The 16,183-nt window shown below is 53.7% G+C and overlaps 5 protein-coding genes across 5 annotated transcripts; 3 read left to right on the top strand and 2 right to left on the bottom strand.

Annotated features, from left to right (window-relative positions):
* Positions 1–1,225: 1,225 nt before the first annotated feature.
* On the top strand, positions 1,226–5,436 carry CTRU02_208566 (vps9 domain protein; the record flags this gene model as incomplete). Its single annotated transcript, XM_036728561.1, has 3 exons — positions 1,226–1,562; positions 1,629–4,565; positions 4,625–5,436. 3 exons carry the CDS (start codon positions 1,226–1,228, stop codon positions 5,434–5,436), a joined length of 4,086 nt encoding a protein of 1,361 aa, XP_036579845.1.
* A 4,181-nt stretch (positions 5,437–9,617) lies between these two features.
* CTRU02_208567 (uncharacterized protein) lies at positions 9,618–11,426 on the top strand (the record flags this gene model as incomplete). Its single annotated transcript, XM_036728562.1, has 2 exons — positions 9,618–9,625; positions 9,683–11,426. 2 exons carry the CDS (start codon positions 9,618–9,620, stop codon positions 11,424–11,426), a joined length of 1,752 nt encoding a protein of 583 aa, XP_036579846.1.
* Positions 11,427–11,986: 560 nt separating this feature from the next.
* Positions 11,987–12,166, bottom strand: CTRU02_208568 (uncharacterized protein; the record flags this gene model as incomplete). The annotated part of the gene is made up of 1 exon (XM_036728563.1): positions 11,987–12,166. One exon carries the CDS (start codon positions 12,164–12,166, stop codon positions 11,987–11,989), a length of 180 nt encoding a protein of 59 aa, XP_036579847.1.
* A 759-nt stretch (positions 12,167–12,925) lies between these two features.
* Positions 12,926–14,152, top strand: CTRU02_208569 (uncharacterized protein; the record flags this gene model as incomplete). Its single annotated transcript, XM_036728564.1, has 1 exon — positions 12,926–14,152. The coding sequence occupies one exon, from the start codon at positions 12,926–12,928 to the stop codon at positions 14,150–14,152; it is 1,227 nt and encodes a 408-aa protein (XP_036579848.1).
* A 679-nt stretch (positions 14,153–14,831) lies between these two features.
* Positions 14,832–15,653, bottom strand: CTRU02_208570 (uncharacterized protein; the record flags this gene model as incomplete). Its single annotated transcript, XM_036728565.1, has 1 exon — positions 14,832–15,653. One exon carries the CDS (start codon positions 15,651–15,653, stop codon positions 14,832–14,834), a length of 822 nt encoding a protein of 273 aa, XP_036579849.1.
* Positions 15,654–16,183: the final 530 nt, after the last annotated feature.

The raw sequence follows: 16,183 nt of genomic DNA on the forward strand, positions 1-16,183 counted from the left end.
AAAGCAAGATATTTACAGGCCTGTCATGTATTGATTATACGCAAGTCTGATAATGACAAGAGACTAATACACATCAACGTAGTGGAAGAAAATTCTCTTCACCGGTATCAATGAAGCAAGAGAGGCAGGAAACCCCTCATATCGAACAGAAGAAAAAAATCATAGGTGGGCAGGTTGATGCATTAGAACATATGCCTGCAGATAGATAGGTAGTCAAGCAGCCAACGAACTGCGCAGTTGTACAAAGTATCAGCTACGATGAAACAGAAAACACCTTCATGAGCCACCTTTCATTGAGGGGTTCCGACCCCAGAGAGTATCAGTGAGGGGAGACTTTGCGTAGGAGATTAGTGGCTTTAATAGCAGTAATGTGGCTGAGGACCAAAGCCGTACCTAGTGTAGTGCTGGGAATATAGTAATTGAGGCAGCAGGTACAGTAGCATCCAAGAGCAACATGACAATATCGGGCAATGTTCATCTGTGGAGCAGATAAGATAAGGTTATTGACCCCTTTCGGAGATCGTCTTTCTCCGCTTGCCGCTACTACGTACCCTTTTTTCCCGCTTTCAGGGCTCAACTCAATGGAGCCACGGAGCCACGGAGCCACGGAGCCATTGGGTGCCTTTGCTCAGCTGTCAAATCAAAAGAGTTCATGTGGGGCCAGGTCCTCGTAGCGAACCTCTTCAGCGCCGAGACGGGGGCCCATGGTGTGTCCTCCTGGGCTGTGGCGTCCAGTGGGAGGCGGGACGTGGATGAGGTCAGTGCCTGGCCCACATCAGCTTCTACACCTTGCACCTTGTAACCTTGCTACTTGCTATCTGTCCAGGGGAATCACGACCATCAGCCTAAGCCTGCATTTTGTAGCCTGCTTTCGTCAGACCGATCCGAATTCGCAAAGAGAGAACAAAAAACACCAACAACAACACAATCGCTATCCTCATTTCTTCGCGACCTACCACTGCCGTTGTCTATCGAACAGTCTATACATGTCGAGCGCCTAATCCTACATACATAGACTGTCTGTCACTTCCGTCCGACCTGACCTACCTCTCTACGCCGATCCCGATCCCGACTCTTCTGCTCGACCTCACCCCCGGTACCTCCGTGCCTCCGACCCGCCGTCGACTCTCGTCTACCTTCATCTTCTCTCCTTTTCCTCCCTTCTTGCAATCCTGGCTTCCCGGCCGGGAAAACTGGCCGAGAACGTCCAGCGCCAGTCGAATGAATGCAACCCCTCAATCCATTCCTCGCTGCCTTCTTCCGAAGCTCCCTGCCCTCACAGTGCACGCCTGTTCATCACCACATCCTTCTGGTCCCGACTACCGATGTGCTCCTCACCTCCCGCGAGATCGAGAGCGGCTCGACCTTTAACGAGGTCATCACCTCGGAGGAGTTCCTAGCCAGCCACGTCCTGCGCATACCGGCCTCCAACACAGCTGCCGGCGGAGTAGGAAAGGATGGCGGCCAGAACCTGCGGGAGCTGAGGGGCAAGGCGAAGCAGTACCAGACCATCAATGGCAGGACCGTTGTCATCAAAGACACTCATGTCTACAGTAATAAAGGTGTGATAATGCTGGCGGCTGAGCCGCTCTTGGGAGACAACAGCTAACCTAAAGTGTGCTACGCAGGATTCAAAACTCTTGCGCAAGCTCAGCTTCTCAATGACTCCACTTGGTATCCCGACCTGCTTGAGCCTCGCCAATGGCTCATCTACTACATCTCTCGGCCCCTCGTCGGGGTATGGGACGAGGTCAAGATTGTTCCTGCCGTGCTGGTAGAAGGGATCGCGAGAAAACAGGCCCTTGAACAAAGTCAATCGTCAGCCATCGAGGCCGAAGGCGCCATGCTTCCCCGGAAGAAGGACATCAAAAGCTTCCACGACCTGCTCAACCACTTCCCTATCATCGCGCGACAAATGCAGCCCGGCCTAGAGAAGCTGTTTCGCGAATTTACGACCGTTTTCGAAAGACCGCTTCCCCCACCACCCTCGGCGATGCGCATACCCGATCCCGAGCCCGAAGGGCCTATTGCGACCGCCATGAAGAAGGCCCGGTCCAACAGCATGTCTGCAGCGCGGCGGCCAAATACTATCCCGAACGGCCTGCCGGTGACAGAGAACTTTTACGCCGAGGACGACGAGGATGTTATGAGAGCCTCTCTCGAGACTGCGGTAACGGCTGCCATTGACCTGTTCCAGGGGGTCGACAAGCAACAACTCTCAATGCTCGGCGCGACAACTGACCTGACCGGACCACTGGTAGAGAGGCTCATCGAGCGATATGTCACCGAAAACGTCCACCACCTCTTGTTCCCGCGCCTCAGTGCGTTGAAGAGGCCTTATGATCTCGAGCTGGAGGCGAAGATCCGGCAGATGGAATTTATCGACTTGTCCCAACTTGGCATCCCGATTGAGGGCGGCTCTCGAGGAAAGCACGATTTGACAATACAACTGGGTCTCGCCGTGGAGGAATTTAAAAAGATGACGAATGCCATGAGCCCCCAGGAGATGCTAGACCTATTGCTGTCAACGCTGAAGTCGGTCACTCACCTGACAGACGCGTCCCCATCGCAAGCATCCAAGTCATCAGAGAAGCCCACACTCACCTTCAACGCCGACACCCTCGTCTCGTTGCTGTTATTCGTAGTCATCCGGGCGCAAGTCAGAAACCTGCATGCGCGCCTCATCTACATCCGCCACTTCATCTTCATCGACGATGTAGACAATGGCGAAATGGGATATGCTTTGAGCACTTTTGAAGCCGTTTTGGCCTATCTCGCTCTGGACTCGTCAGGACTAAGGAGAGCCAGCAGGCGAAATAAGGCTCTGTGGGACGCGACATGTAACGGGGCTTTGGACGAAGTCAAAAGAATAATGGAGCCCGACACACATGCGATAATCGACGATGACATCTACGAGTCACCTTCATCAAGCCGACGGCCGTCGGGTACGTGGAGCTTCACTAATGGTTCCGCCTCGCGACGATCCTCGACAGCTGTCACAATTTCAGATCGCTTTTCGTCAGGCTCGGGCCTAAGCCACGTGTTTCCGTTCCAGGCCGAGGACAGCGACCTCGAACTCGACTTCCCGCTGCCTCCGGTGCCACGCAAAGTCAAGCGAGTGGCCATGGACACCAGAAGCATGTCAAGCGGCTCAGAAATCTCTTACCACTCTAGGACGACGAGTATCGGCACCATGGGCAGCGCGCTCGAGGGCGACATTTCGGTTGATCGGCTGTCGCAGACACACAACTCTTTCGGGGAGTCGCTGCTTATGATGGCTGTGCAGAATGAGAGACCCAACGTATTAAAGTACCTTTTGTCATTAAACGAATACTACCAGGCCGCGGCCATCCTGGAAGATATCAACAACGAGGACACAACGTTGCTTAGCGCCGCGGTTCAGCTGGGCCATACAGAACTAATCACCACTCTCCTCGATTTTGTCATTAATAGTGCGTCAAAGGAGCGTCTAAAAGAATACTTGGCCCAGCAGGACATCTGGGGGCGCAGCTGCGCGCATTACCTGTTCCACGCGCCGTTCCTCATCTCTCGGATCGGGAAATTAGTCCCCTGGCGGCAAAAAGACAAGAATGGGCAGACGCCGCTCTTCGCGCTGTGTCGGTCGTATGACCATGTGCACTACCACGAAATGGTGGATGCCGGCCTTGATGCGGCCACGGAAGCGCAGGGTGACGGGCTTCCGCTCCACGTTGACGATCATGTGGACGGCAAGGGGAACACGCTGCTTCACATTGTCAACGATCCGCAGCTCGCGGCCAGGATTCTTCACCAGTGCGACGTGGATGTCAATGCGACCAACGACAAGAAGTTCACGCCGTTGATGGTCGCCAGCAAGTACGGCAGGCTGGACATGGTCAGGACGCTGTACGTGGATGCACGCGTCGATGTTGCAGCCCGAGAGCTCCGCAGCCTGACGGCCGTGGAACTGGCCAAAGACGACGATATCCGAAATAAGATTGACGACTTGGCGCTGTTTAGCATGCCTCCTGCCGCGGATGCCCGTATTACCGGTGTCGTAAGGGCCTTTTTCGTCGAAGATGCGACCATTCGCTTGGTCTTAAAGTCGGCCGCCCCCGCCGACCACATGAGCTACACCGTCACGACGAGCCGCCGAAACCTCTCCGATTTCGAGCACCTCGGCAATCTGCTTGCGCTGGAGAATCCCGCATCATGGATTCCCGCAGTGGCCGGGGTCCGGTCGCCGTTCCAGATCCCGTCGAAGCCGTCGAGGGCTGTTTTACGGGACATTCAGACTAGGACAGACTGGTTCCTCAAAATCATGCTCAACCACCCGACGTTTGCGACACACGAAATGCTCTGGGAGTTTTTCCTCGTGCCCGACATCCAGCTCGGCATGATGGAGCAGAGAAGCAACCTCAAGGCCGAGACACGAGCGGAGAAGGTGCGGGAGGAGTACGAGCCGGTCAAAGACGTGCGTGAAGTTGAACAATTTGTCGACCACGCGAGGGAAATGGTGCGCAGCGTCAACTACTCGACCAAGAGCGTGGCAAGAAGAGTCAACGCCGTGGCCGTTGTTGCATCAGGTAAGTTTTCACACCCCCTCGGTCGGTCGGAAAGTCATGTTCGCCGCTTACAAGTCTAGATCTACACGATGCATCGGCTCTTCTACACCGAGCGGTCTCGACGCTGCAGTTCCTGCCACCGGCTTACATCACAGCGCTGGAAGCATACGTCCGCACCCTCACGCCGATGCAATCAAACCCTTACGGCGTGTTCCACTCTACATTCTTGGCATCACAATCGACGATTCAAGGTCTACTGTCAGCGCTGTCGCGTCCGCCGGCGCTCATCTCGCAGATATCGGCGGCGCGCAAGGCGGTGGAGCGAAACTACAATTCGCTCAACAGGTCGACGCGATGGCCACTAGGACTCCTGGACGACACGCGACAACGGCTCAACGAGGAGAGGGAGGAGAAGGCGCGACAATCGCAGGAGCAGGTGGACGACCTCGGTCGAGAGCTCCGGTACCATCAGCAAGTGGTGGCTGGGGAGCTCGCGGGGTGGCAGGATCTGCACGAGAAGATGGGGCGACGGGCGATCAAGGAATTCGCCAAGGGCATGGTGATCCAGGAACGGCTCCGGATGGACGGGATGCTAAGGGCGCTGCGCCGGCTCAGGGAAGGCAAGGCGGAACTCGAGACGTTGGCGGAGGCTGTTTCAGGAGAGACGAGTATGAGTCAATCGACGCAAGACGGCACGAGGATGGGGATGGGGATGGGGATGGGGATGGGGATGGGGATAGATGCAGGTGAGGGAGCCAGCAGCGCGGCGGCGACGACGAACGGTACGAGTACGAGTAGTACCAGTACCAGTACAAGTGCCAGTAGCAGCAGCAGCAGCAGCAGTAGCAGCAGAGTGGGCAACGGAATGGTGGCGAATGTAGCGGCATTTTAGCCTCGCCCCCGGCTCCATGTTGGTTGTTCCGCCAGCGTCACCTAGACTCGTTCTGCCTGGGATGATGTGCATAGACGTTCTTTTTGCTGGAGCACCTCAACACCAAGAGCGACGCGTGGTATGGGAAATCCGACGCGTTTTGGGGGGGCACACGCACACATTGGGTGGTTGTTACTGGGTGACGGGTGAGACGACTGAGCAGCTCGGTTCCGTCGGTGCAGTGGGCAGACTTTGAGGTGTGTGTGGGAATGAATGACTGGGGCCACCTCACCTCACTTCACCTTGCATGAGACAGGGCACTTTTTCCCGGTCTCATTCACCCGAGTTTTTCTCTGAACTCACTCGTTTTGTGTAGCAAAGTAGACACCAGACACCACCTGCGAGATTTGTTTCTCGTCTTTTTTTTTTCTACGGTTGTTTTTGTTTCTTTCCTTGGGGGGGATACCCTTTGGCGTCCTTGGCGTGGGTATACTAGACGGCGGGAGACTTTGGTGTCTTTATGGGTATATTTTTATTTTTTATTTTTTATCTTATTTTTTTCGCCCTGCTGTCCCGAGGACAAGGACAATAGACGAAATTCTGGATACGTATGTATGCATGGATACGTTTTTTTTTTGTTGACGTGTTCGGACAAGCTTGTTCCCTGGTCTGGATGACTGTTTGTCGGTGTATGGGTTTTTACATGATTCGGGAGCCTGAAGTGGACGATATTTTCAACGTAGGGCATTACCGACTGCGCCGTTCTGCATCGTCTTCACCGTGGTGAAGGGGTTTGTTATCCCAGCCATCTCCATTTTACCTCCACACATCCCATGTGTTTTTGCTAGTAAGCATGTAGTAGAAATAATGAAGTGCCGGGGGACGTGGCATTTTTCCAAGATGGGATTTTTTTTTTGCTGCCGGGTTTCATGCGTCTCAACTCCACATGACAAGGACATATACAAACGGAACTGAATACTAGGTAGTAATAAAGATGGCCAGCGAGATGTGACTCATTTTTCCTGGTTTCCCGTTTTTTTTTTTTTTTTTTTTTCAAGCTAAGGATTAAGAGGTCATTATGCATATGGCATCCTAGCAAGTTTAAGGGAACAAAAGAGAACGATGGATGGATGCTCTTTCTACCGGACCGGGGACGTACACCTGGAGAAACAAAAAGGCGGTCGTGAAACATCCCGGGAAGACGGCTGGGCCAATGAAGCGGTCGAGACACGGTTTTGGAGAGTGTGTTGTCGTGGACCCGATTGGTCCGTCTCGCAAACTTGGAGATCTGCGGCGCGTCGAGATTGGGTAGATCCAATGGGCGCGTGGTGGTTGGCCAATGAGAGTGTGTCGAAGGCAGGTGGGGCGTTCAATGGACGTCGATTGGTGAGAAGTGCACGGGCCTCGCGGGACGGGAAGGAAAGACAGGCGAGGGGGGAAAGGACGGACGACGGGGACGATGGACGAGGACGGGGACAGGGACAGACGGAGAGGTGAGTGGATGTGGCGCTGGGCGCTTGAGAGAGTGGTTAAGCGCCTTGTGCGGCTGTGCATTTTTGTGGTGTCTGGTAGTATTACATTATGTCTGTGTCTGGGAGTAATAAGTAGTACTGGGGTTTGGTGAAATGGGTCCTGATAGCCGAGATGGCTAGTTATGCGATGTGCGAATCATAGAGTAGAGATGAGGTTAAAAGAATGATGCTTGCCGCCGTTTACGCAGTCAGGTCTACGATCTTACTTTGGAGAGGGGAGAAAGCGGAGACGAAGTAATTCCATTCAAGACGGACTACGAAGTATCGTCATCAGTATTGGAAGGGCGGCTGTAGGTAGGCTTAGACAGTCACGAGAAAACAAAACCTACGCGGCTACATCGTCTTCCGATCATGGTGAGGGGACGAACTTGATCACCAGCTTCATCGTCAGCTTCAGGCCCGACTTCGGGGCCCCAGGATGAAATTCTTATGACCCCCCGATTTGAGGGCGTTACAGAGTGAGACTGGTAATATGGCGGGCGGCTGGCTACCTCTTCCTACGATCCTACCTACCGAAGCCCCGTATGAGATTGAAGGTGCCCTCGAGAGACAGACCCGCCTGATTTTCGTCCGACCCGGCCCCGCCTCTCGTGCAACTTTCTGTAAGCGCCGTCCGAGGATCGGGGATGTAGCCGCCCGGGCGGTTAGCAGGTTGCGGCTGTTTTAGATTGCGAGTAGGTAGGGGTCTCAAGGCTGGCAAGTGGTGAGGAAAAAGAAAGAGAAACAGCCGACCCCGCCGTCAGAGTGGCGACACTAAGGATGCTTGAAGCCCCCCCCCCCCCCCCCCCCCCCCCCCCCCCCCCCAGGAGAGTACGACGTAGTAGTAGCAGGCGATGCTGTGTGTCTTACTGGGAGGACAGGGCATGATACGACAGCCGCCGGTAATCTTGGGAGCCGCTCAGTTTAGATTGCTGAGATGAGCGAGGTGGTATTATTTGATTATTGCACGGGAGTACTCGGCCGAGGTTGAGAGTAGGTCTATAGTAGGCCAGCTGAGATGAAAATGAAATGAGGCGGACAGAAAAGAGGAGGTCAACGCAAATGCGAATAAAATGTAAGGCGAGGCTGCGAGGTGTGCTGGCAGGGACAGAGCACGGGCGGACGGGACGAGTTGGGAATGCCCTCGCGAAGAGTCGCGGTCGCTGGCTTCTCTCGACAATGACAATCGACGACGCGGAAGACACCACATCGCAGCGCATCGCATCGCATGTCACGGCGACGCATGACACCGCGTCGGATGATTGTCCACACGAGACCGCGTCTAGGCGTCGTCCGTCGCCATGTCGCCATTTGTTGATGTTTGTGTGGTGTGTGTGTTCGTCCAGTGTTCCCGCGGGTGTGGGGGAAGCTAGAGGAAGAGGCTAGTGTAGAGCTACTGTACCTAGTAGAGCAGTGGATAGATCCATCGACAGACAGACGCCAAGATGTGGTAGTAAAGCTAATGCACAACCGGCTGCCATGTGTCTAAAAATGAGTCATAGGCGCTGTGCAGGGGGTGAACTTTGAGAAGGACGATGATATGGAAGATGAGTGGTTATAGGGTACGGTGTCTAGACTTCCGATTAACACGGCAAAAAGGTAGTAATTCTGCCCCCATTACACAGTGCACGTTTAAGCGAGCATCCCGTGGCTCCGCCTCTTCTAGGACCCACTTTCCCGACCAAGCAACCTCCACGCCGGCCGGGCCAAATGTCCTGATACGCCGCCGAAGAACACACTCCAAGAAAGACTGCAGAAACCTGCTACGTACATCACCATTCTTCCCTCACCTTATTTTTCCCTTCCCACCTTTTTCCCCCGTGTTTCAGATTTTTCTCTCAACGCCTTGGTGGGCCGGTCTGCAGCCTCCACCGTTCCCTGTAGTGCAGAACAAGCTGCAGTAGCTCCAAAGTCTTAGTCCCCCATCTCGTGTTATGTGTCGTTCGTGGCCGCGCCGGGGTCTGATCCCCCCCATGTCATGCTCTGCTTTCTCTGATGCTACCTATCGAAGATCGTTACGTATCTTTTCGTCTTTCTATCTCTGTCTTTGGAACTTTACTTTGCTACTTTGCATGGTAGACATCCTAGGTCTCGGCCCATGATCCGTCCATGAACCCCCCGGTATACTACCAAGCCGGGCATGCGCAGCCACCCCATCGCTGTGTTGTACCAGACCCTCTTCGAGACCACAAGCCCTCGTCAGGACCCCAGCTGGCCATGCTGGCCGCCGGTCGTCAGTCGCGCGCCGCATCATCATTCCCAGATCCATTGGGCTGCGAGCGAGCCTCATGTCCAAGGATAAAGATGCCCTCCCCTCCCCGCGTCTACTGTCCCTTTTTCGTTGGCCCTTCTCTCTTCATTCCTCATCTGCGTCTGTCGTCTTCTCTCTCATCTCCTCTCGTCCGCATCTCTTTTTCAGTCTGTTTGTTTATTGCTGTCTTCTGCTTTTGCTAGAAACCCAAAACACAACAAGAATCAGAACCATACATACACTTAGATCCCGGACACTGTGGTCTTGTTGAACGCGGCCTCTGCTCCGCCCCCCTGCTTCACGGCACTCTACTGTTTTTTGCTCATCTCAAACAACACCAAAACTTCTGGAGCCGGTCTCCTCTTTCTGCCTCTCTCACAAACGACTCTCGATAATTCCATAATCGTGTCTGTCGCAGACACAACTGAAGCACATCCACAATGTCCACGTATGACGCCCCACTGCTGCCCCCCGTCACTTACACCCCTTCTGACGCCCTCTCCAGTCTGGCAGCGGACAACATGTCCTTCGACTTCGTCTTCCCTTCATGTGAACCCTCCACCCCGCCGAGCTTCTCCTTCGACTCCTCTCTCATCGACATTTCCTACCACCAGCCCCAGACATCATCAACAACAACAAGTCTGGGTCACGCCCGCTCCCGCTCCAACGGCTCCGTCTACTCTTTCGTCTCCACCGCCGAGTCTACCCCGGACTCTGTGAGCACTCGCATGACCACCCCGTCCCGCGCGTCTCCTCCCATCCGCCAACATGGCCCTCTTCTCCTGCCCAAGATTCGTTCCCAGGACCAGGCCATCGAGTCGCCCCCGAAGCGGGTCAAGACCTCCCCCAAGTCCCGCATCTCGGCCCCACGCCGGAGCGTAGTCGCCGCTGCCTCCTCCGCTTTCCGCCCGACCCACGCCCGGAGCTACACCAACCCGGAGACCTTCACCTGGGACATGCCTTCGTCATTCTGCAGCCAGCCCGAGGAGCCCACGACCTCCTCCCTCCTCTGCTCGCCCGTCATCTTCGCAGACGATATGCAGTCCCGCCGCGCCTCAACCTGCAGCCTCGACGGCCCCTCGCTTGAAAAGTACGGCTTCCCCACCTACCGCCAAATGCCGTCATACGTCCCCTCCGCATCCGCGCCGGCCCCCCAGCCCACGACAGAGGCATACATGTTCCCTTCCTCCTACACCACGGCCCCGCGCGCCCCGTCTCCCCTCAGCCTCTCGGCGACCCCGGACCCGACGCCCAGCACAACCCTGTTGACCTACCTCACCGGCTCCAACCCGGCCCCGTCGCTGGTCCGCACAATCTCCTTCCCGCTGCGCGACCCCAACGTGAAGCACTTTTGGTGGGACGTCCGCCAGATCCGCCCCTGGGCATCCTTCAACATCGCCTCCGTCCTTTCTCTCCCTGGTGCTTCTGCCCTCCTTAACTGCCCCGTCCCGGCCCCCGTCCTCCCCACCCCGCCCCAGACGGCCCGCCACCCGGAGACCGAGGCCGCGCTGCACTCGATCTACGCCGCACACTACCTCCCCAAGCTCAACGCCGCGCTCGCCATCTCCTCCAACAGGCCAATGCAGATCTCCGCCGCGCCCTCCGCCGCAAACTCCAAACAGACGGACCTGCTCTTCACCGCGTCCCCCGCAGGCGAACCTGCCTCCGCGGCAGCCATCTTCGGCGGCAAACCCACCGCCCGCGTCGTCGGTCTCGTCCGCTCCTTTGACCGCTTCAACACGGGCATGCGCGTGGAGGGCAACATCAAGCGCGTCGAGTACCTCCGCGGCCTCGCGGCGCTGCACCACGCGATGCGCGAGCACGGGTGCAGGTACGGCTTCATCCTCACGGAGATCGAGCTCGTCGTCGTGCGCAACGGCGCCGACGCCGTGCCGAATTTCGGCTTTCTCGAGGTCTCGTCCGTCCAGCTCGCCGCCGTCGCCGACGACGCCGACCTCGAGGTCGGCGAGATCCCGCTCACGGCCTGCCTCGCGCTGTGGGGCCTGTGCATGATGGCCGGCGACGACGCGCCGCACGTCCACTGCCAGGGCGTCGCCTGCTGGAAGGCCGAGATCGGCGCGCCTGCCGAGGGCACGCGGAGAAAGGCTCTTCCCAGGGACGAGTGGATGCCCAAGCCGCAGTTGGCGGAGAAGAGGGAGGCCAAGAGGTCTCGCGGGTGGATTATGCCCGAGGACCCTGTTGGTCGGAAGGAACTTGGTAAGAGGGGTGTTCGGTATGGTGCTTGTTAATTTTCGGACTTTCTTTTTTCTTGTTAGTATAGACTCTGGTGGAAGGGAAGGGCGTTTATCGGGGTATTGGCTGGTTCCATGCTCTGAACGGAAAACGGAAAATGTAATCGGGGTGATTGGTAATGATTTTTTGTTGGGTATGGGTATATGAGTGGATGAGGTTTATGAGTGATGATGGGGGGGTTATTTTGGAGTTGCAAGTTTTTAAATACTTGTAATCATAACAATCTTTCACGTTCAGTAATCTTCTACTCGCGGTGCCAACATCTTCGGTGATACGTCTCGAAATCTTGTTGGAATAAGTGATATTCCTGATATTGAGTCTTTTCCAGATTTTGGGAGTCGTCTGGGTTCAGTGTGAAGAACATTAGATGGTTATGGTTGTGTTCTCGACTTTAAAATCTTGAGATTTGATACGCCACATTGATTATTGTAGTACTGATGCTGAATGATGATACAGTTGTAGTACAATCCTCTCCTGGCTGTCGACAGACTAATCGTTAGTCTGTCAAGCAGGCTAGACACAGTACATGACCTCCAACCACTTCCAACAAGACTTCCTACTGCCTCCTACGTTCAAAAATTGCCCTGATTCCCGTGACCGCAACCCAGCCGATTACGACCACAGTCACAGCCAGGCGGACTTCCCTCGCGAGGTCGACCGTCGTGGGTGCGAACTGGATGCTGTGGAGGTGCTTGATAGCACCCGAGTGCACCGATGACAGCGCAAACTGCTCCATCTGTGTTTGTTAGCAATTACTAACAACTTGATGGTAGAGAGAGCGACGAACGATGAGTTGGAGATGTCGAGGTTGATGAGATTGAGATGAGATGAGATGTCTGGTGTTGACGAACTTTTTGGTGGGTCTGGTGTTTACGTCAACGAATAGTGTTGGAATGTTGTCCTCAGGCAGCTAATTGTATAAGTGATCTAGTGAAAGCATTTAGTGACTGATTTATAGTTATTTTTATTTATTTATATTTTTCTATAGAAGAATCCCATTGTATCAATTAAGTTAGGAAATTATGTTTTGTGGACTTTCATCTACTAGTCAAGGTAGTTTCAATGCCGCATGAGATGCGTTGACGACATGGGTACCTCACTTATGCACGTTTAACTAGCAGTCTTCAAAATGCCTCCTTCATCTGGATGTCTTTTCCAAGGCTAGGAAATATTGCTCCCATTTAAGTGAAGAGCTGGATTCAAAAACGTCTACTTTAAAAATCCCACAGACTGGCATCCCCAGGATCTTTCATCTTGTTTGCAGCGTTTCTTTGCCCCACACGAATCCCACCCTATCATCATTGTAAGTCACGCCGAAGTGCCAAGCCATTGGCTGCCTGGATTCAGTATTTCTGCGCCGCAGGTGTGCATTAGTGTATCTGATGTGAAATCCAATTTTGTATTTCAACTTGGTTTCATCCACCTTGTTGATGTCAGTCTACATCTCCAAGCTTTAACCTGCATCCAAGGTCTAGCCAAGCCCTAAACATCTGCCATGACAACCCAATCGGATTCCGCTTTCGAAAATCTCCCGACCGAGATACTTGAACAAATCATCTTGTACATCACCGATCCAGGATCTATATACCATCTCCTCGTAGCCAGCCCCGCTGCTTCGCGCGTCTTCAATGTCTCTGAAGCCGGCCCCAAAGCCCTCGACAATGCCCTCGCCGAAACAATGGCACCACAAGTGTGCCGTTTCATACGGCTTGTTGGCCTCATACGCACTGCAACCTCCGAGAAGCCCCTAGCAGAGTCACTCCGGGCCTTTGCGGAACAGTACACGCAACGTCTGGAGGGGACCCATCTTGGTCCTGTTCCGCCTCTCCCGCGCTCATTTTGTGGCGAGCACCGTCATGCAACCCGAAGCCTTCTCTCAACTGTACGACACATCATTTTCTTGGCATCAGACTGTCTGGAGCACTATCGCAGACGATGTCTCTCCATAAAACCCTCCCACCTTAAGAGTCGCTTCGTCTGGGGCTCCGGGTACGCGAAGCCATGGCGTGAGAAACCTCTTGGGGAGCCATACAAGCCGCAAGATATTGGGCCCCCCTGTTGGGTTGAGGAACAGCGCGTGATGCGCGGATTCTGGAGATTGCAGTTGCTGAACGAAATGAGAACGGCGGCTTCCGAAGGTCGACTGCGCTGGGCCGTCGAGGACGATCAAAAGGAGATATCTGCCGATACGCTATTCCTCGGCTGGAACAGACCGAGGCAACCAAAGAAAGAGGAGTTTCTCACCGTCGTCGACTTTGTAAACCATACGCAGAGCGGCCCTATAAATGCCGACTACCCTCTATGCCTTCCACCCTCTCCTCGGGGGCACAATGCAGTTGGCAAGTGGCCAGCCTTGGCTTTATACCAGCAAGTCGATAGTTTATGGGAACGAGATACATTATTAGACCTGAACCCCGCTGGCTTCGGCTTCTACATGAGATTGTGGGGCTCCCATTTCTCCCCTATCCGCGGCGTTCCGTTCCGGCCATACCGCGAGCTCGGATTTGCCATATGGGAAACAGACAAGCTGACCAAACTCAAACTATGGTGGCCGCACGAGGCGAGTAGAGACGGCAAAACTAGGCCGCTGGATAAAAACGATCAAATATTTGCATGGAGGAGTCTTTTGAGCCAGGAGCTTTTGGCTGAACTTGTAGAAAAAATGGACGAAGAATATCGGCGGACCGGGCGTTGGTTACCTCAAGATAACCCGGATATGTGAGAGATTCTTGATACGAGCCTCCTGTATGTGGTTAAAGTGCGGTGCTGGGAAGAGCAGAGAGGCGGAGCTTAAGTCACACGGAAGAAATCGTTGTAGCGGAGAATGACATGGCAAAGTCTTATCATTGGGACACTTCTGCGCGCCATGTTATGGCGTGATTCTCCTGGTAAATTGTTCTTGACCACCTGTCGGGTAGTTTCTTTCACTGAAAAAAGCATGAAATATGCATAGCTCAACATGTTAACTTACTATGTAAGGTGGATGGACATTGGTGACCTTATTCATGCCTATAACCACATTGTATGCAATATACTAGTATGTGAATGAGCAAAGATTAGACTCTTTGCTTTGGGAATCAATGCTACTCATAAAAAAACAGAAGTAAAGATTTGACATGTTGCTTTACACCAATTCGGTTTAATACATTCGTGTAAACCGACTACTACTACCTCATTTGCATAGCCTTTAAGTCTGTAGAGAGCAACTAACTTGGTATTTTACTCTGTACATTTCCAAATATTTTCTTTCGATTACGTTATATGTAACTCAAACGCTCTCTTGCTTATAGGCTTGGGCACTCTTTGATGTACCCAACTCTTTCATCGCCAGTTCAAACCTCAATGTTTTGCTATCTCCAATGGCGGTTTTGCGCCAGACATCATCTGTCAAAGTGTTGGATCTAGCCCTTTTGTATGTCAACTCTGACCGAGTTGGGGAATTCCTGTGGCAAGTTCTCAACTTCCAAGCGCTCTAACACCCACTTGCCTTCATCGTCCTCATCACTATCATCGCTGCTCTCCTCCGCTCCATATTTCCCGCCGCTTCTGTGCTTGTATGTTGGCTCACCGTCCCGCTTCACCTTGATCCGAATCACCCGGTAGGCGAAGACAATTCTGTTGACAGACTGCCCGTGATCCACCGTTCGCGCCCTGCCAACAGCAAGCCCCAGCCCTGGACTTGCTTCGACGGGTAGACCCAGTGCTTTGCCGCTTGGCCCGACTTTCAGGCTGGGACTGTGCCGCGTTTCTTTCGTAGACGACCTGCCGAACCCAGACGCAATCTTAAGTCCGGTGATCATATACACCCTCTTCCTGCCGAAGAGGCTGTTTTCTAGGAAGTTTTGCACGCGGCGAGATGCGGCGATGCTCTCCGACACGAATTTCTGGTCGGGTTCAAACTCAAAGGTTTCGAGAAGGTCACAACGATAAGCATCCGCCTTGTTGTTCGCAAACGCGTATATGAGTTCCGCGGAGAATGGAATGCTTTGGCTGGTTATGGCTTTGAAGCCGACCTCGGTTTGGAAACTCTGATCGAGCGTTTCAGTAAAGTTCGTGATGGAGCTCTGGTTTTGAAGTCCCAGAGGAATTGTTAGTTGTTCATTTTGGTTCAGCGGAGCCGTGAGTTGATCGACGGTGGAAAAGATGCTTCCAAGCTTAGGTGCTGTCTCGCTTTCGGGGTTGATGTCGAAATTGGGAGCCTGGAAATAGTAAAGCTTACCCATAGTGCTTGTTCATGAAGTGATTGTGAAGCATTCCCTGGAATCAACAAGCAGTCAAGGATGACCACAATCACTGCAAAGCAAGACCTTCTTGCAGCCTCACGCCTGATCGCTATAGATATTAAACATCGGGAGAGTGCGTCAGAAAACGGGCGCAGTATTGCATATTCCTAGGCTACCTAGTCCATATCTGGTTGCAACGCTATCGCGTATGCAAATTGGGTCAGCATGCAAATGCGAATGTATGCTTTTGATTGGGTTTCGAACCTCAGCCTGCATGTAAGAATCAGCTCATGTTCTGAACCCGGCACATCAGCTGTTCATAGGCATGAAATGTGTATGCATGTTTACAGTTTCAGACACCCCTTGGAGTGGACGGAGTGGACTTTGCTTCTGCTTTACCTGCCCCTTCGCTCTGCAGATGCGGCTAGAGGTAGGCTCGACATTCATCATGCCCAGCAACTTCAACAGTCAGGAGCAAAATGCAATCATATTACTCTTTTAATCTTCCTCTGAAGTTCCCATAAGCTAAT

This window comes from Colletotrichum truncatum (genome assembly GCF_014235925.2).
Source record: "Colletotrichum truncatum strain CMES1059 chromosome Unknown Contig_0005, whole genome shotgun sequence".
NCBI classification, from domain to species: Eukaryota; Fungi; Ascomycota; class Sordariomycetes; order Glomerellales; family Glomerellaceae; genus Colletotrichum; species Colletotrichum truncatum.